The sequence below is a fragment of the Platalea leucorodia genome, assembly GCF_965183815.1.
Source record: "Platalea leucorodia genome assembly, chromosome: 4".
In the NCBI taxonomy this organism is placed as follows: domain Eukaryota; kingdom Metazoa; phylum Chordata; class Aves; order Pelecaniformes; family Threskiornithidae; genus Platalea; species Platalea leucorodia.
Genome location: NC_138826.1, coordinates 40756040 through 40758590, shown reverse-complemented (window position 1 = coordinate 40758590; position 2551 = coordinate 40756040). Strand labels below are relative to the sequence as shown.

Genomic DNA, 2551 nt, shown 5'->3' with positions numbered 1-2551 from the left:
ATGCGGGGGCTGGTGGCGCTGCTGGCGGCGCTGAGCTGTGCGGCCCCGGCGGGGCGGGCGGCCGCGCCCGGGGGTGCCCTCAGCTCCAACGCCATCAAGGGACCCCCCCCGGGGGGGGCGGCCGAGGCCAGCGCCGCCCCCGCCGCCCCCTTCGACGGCAGCAACAAGCCGCCACCGGCCGCCACCCGGCAGGTAGGAGCGGGGACGCACCGGGGACGGGGGGGACGCGCCGGGGGGGAGTGGGGGGACGCACGGCGAATGGGGGTGGCGGCCCCGCTGACCCCCTCCGCCTGCTCTCTGTCCCCCCTCCAGCCTTTCCCCTGCGCCGAGGACGAAGACTGCGGCCCCGAGGAGTTTTGCGGGGGGGCGGCCCGCGGCGGGGGTGCCCCGCTCTGCCTCGCCTGCCGGAGACGCCGCAAGCGCTGCCTGCGCGACGCCATGTGCTGCCCCGGCATGACCTGCAGCAACGGTGAGGGGCGGCAGGGCGCGGGGAGCTGGGGGGACACCCTGGACGTGTCCGCGGGAGGGGGTGTCGGGGTCCCACCCGTGGCTGACAGCCGTCCCGCTGCCTCCCGCAGGGCTCTGCACTCCCCCGGAGCCTCCCCACGGAGCCGCCGAGCTGGATGAGATCGGTACCGAGGTGCTGCCCCGACGGACGCCCGCTCCTGCCTGGCTCCCCACTGCCAAAGGTAAGGGGGTCTCCAGCATCGTGACCCCACTGTCTCCTCTGGGTAGCTCCCCACCCTGCCCCGCTGTCCCATGTGGCGTCAGTCTGGGATGCCCACCCTGCCTCACTGTCCCCTGTGGGGGATACCCACCTGCCCCACCGTCGCCCATGGGAGCATCCCGGGCTGAGCACATGCCATGCTGTCCCCACGCAGGTGAGGAAGGGGACTTCTGCCTGCGTTCATCGGACTGTGCGGCTGGGCTGTGCTGCGCCCGTCACTTCTGGTCCAAAATCTGCAAGCCGGTACTGCGGGAAGGTCAGGTGTGTACCCGGCACCGGCGGAAAGGCACCCACGGCCTGGAGATCTTCCAGCGGTGCCAGTGCGCCGAGGGGTTGGCGTGCCGCCTGCAGCGAGAGCACGGCCCCGCCGACACCTCCCGCCTGCACACCTGCCAGCGGCACTGAGCATCGCCAGACAGACAGACAAGACAGACTCCGGCCCTGCCGGAGCGGAAGGTTGTTTCTCAAGGGAACTACTTTTAAGCGACTAATTGCAGTACGTTACTGTGTTGTGAATACTCAAGCTGGCACTTAGCTGTACATAACGCCGGGACTTTTAATGACTTTTTTTTTTCCGAGGGTGCTGCCTTGTGCTCTTCAAGCCGTGACTGTGACTTTGTACACACTGGGTTTTTAAATCTAGGTCAAAGGGATGTGACCGTCTGTTCGCAAGCGAATAAAACATTCTTTAAAATCAGCCTGAGGCGCCTGTGCGTCCCTGCCTGCGTGTGGCCGCCATGGTCCCTCCCTGCCCCACAGGAGGGGAGATGCACCCTGGGGGGGAGAAAATGCCCAAAGAGAGAGGGGGGGAGAGGGGTGGCTCATCACTGGCACCCCACAGGAAAGGCCATTTGGTTATCCCTATTTATTCAGCTGCTTTTTTACAAATTACAGTGTACCAGGGTAGCCACCGGTACCCTCTGGCCACTGGATGCCGGGCCAAGGACGGGCACCGTGGCTGGGGCTCTAGGAAAAGCAGGCAGCAGCGAAACACCCTCCTGCCTAATTTTTCAATGGGGTGAGGAGGGAGCGAAGGATCACCGGAGAGGCCGTGCTGGAGCGCAGTGCGTGGCCGACCCCAGGACAGGTGCTGAGGAGCACAGTGATCTTGACCACTCCATCTGTGCAGCCTTTGCTCCGTGCACAATAAAGACTTATTCTTCACTTCACTTTGCAGCCTGTTACTATGAGTTTGCCCCCTTTCGGGATGGATTGGAGGGAGGGAAAGCTGCAAGCACACCTTTTTTTCCCCACCCCCTGTAGCTTCTAATACTGTCCACCTATCGCAAGTGGTTGTCAATGTGTGTGGGGCGAGAGCGGGGGCCATGTCACGCAGCATGGGGCTGGTGGGCAGCAAGTGCAGTGCTGGCAACTCTGTCCTATACCTACCTGGCAGCCTCCCTGAGGTCTGGGGAAGGTGTTTGGGATGCAAAACCACGCCAGCATCTTCCCTGTATAACCCAAAAGTGCTTTTAACCCAAAGTCCAAATCTGACCACAAAGCAGCACAGCCGTGGGTGGCTCTGAGGGCATCGTGTCCCATTTGCAGGGATGCTCCAGCAGTATCACTTCTTGTTTTAAAATGCAACCTGATCACTAGTGTTTGGTGCCTCTGGTGTCAACACTGCCTGTTTGGGGATCTTGGTGACTGCAGTGGTTTATGGGATTACTGAATACGAACCCACACTGCAGCTCTCGCAGGAGTCTATAAGTACTGACTGGTGCTGAACCAAGCCCACAGCTATAGAAAACGCAAAGGAAATGCACACAGCCCCACGTAGAGGGAAATGATTAAAAAGGAGCCCTCCTCTTGCACAGACGAGGG

General features: G+C 62.3%; 1 protein-coding gene across 1 annotated transcript; it reads left to right on the top strand.

The window, feature by feature from the left end:
- DKK1 (dickkopf WNT signaling pathway inhibitor 1) lies at nucleotides 1-1132 on the top strand (the record flags this gene model as incomplete). Its single annotated transcript, XM_082308501.1, has 4 exons — nucleotides 1-192; nucleotides 313-469; nucleotides 579-689; nucleotides 882-1132. The coding sequence occupies 4 exons, from the start codon at nucleotides 1-3 to the stop codon at nucleotides 1130-1132; spliced, it is 711 nt and encodes a 236-aa protein (XP_082164627.1).
- Between the last annotated feature and the right edge of the window lie 1419 nt (nucleotides 1133-2551).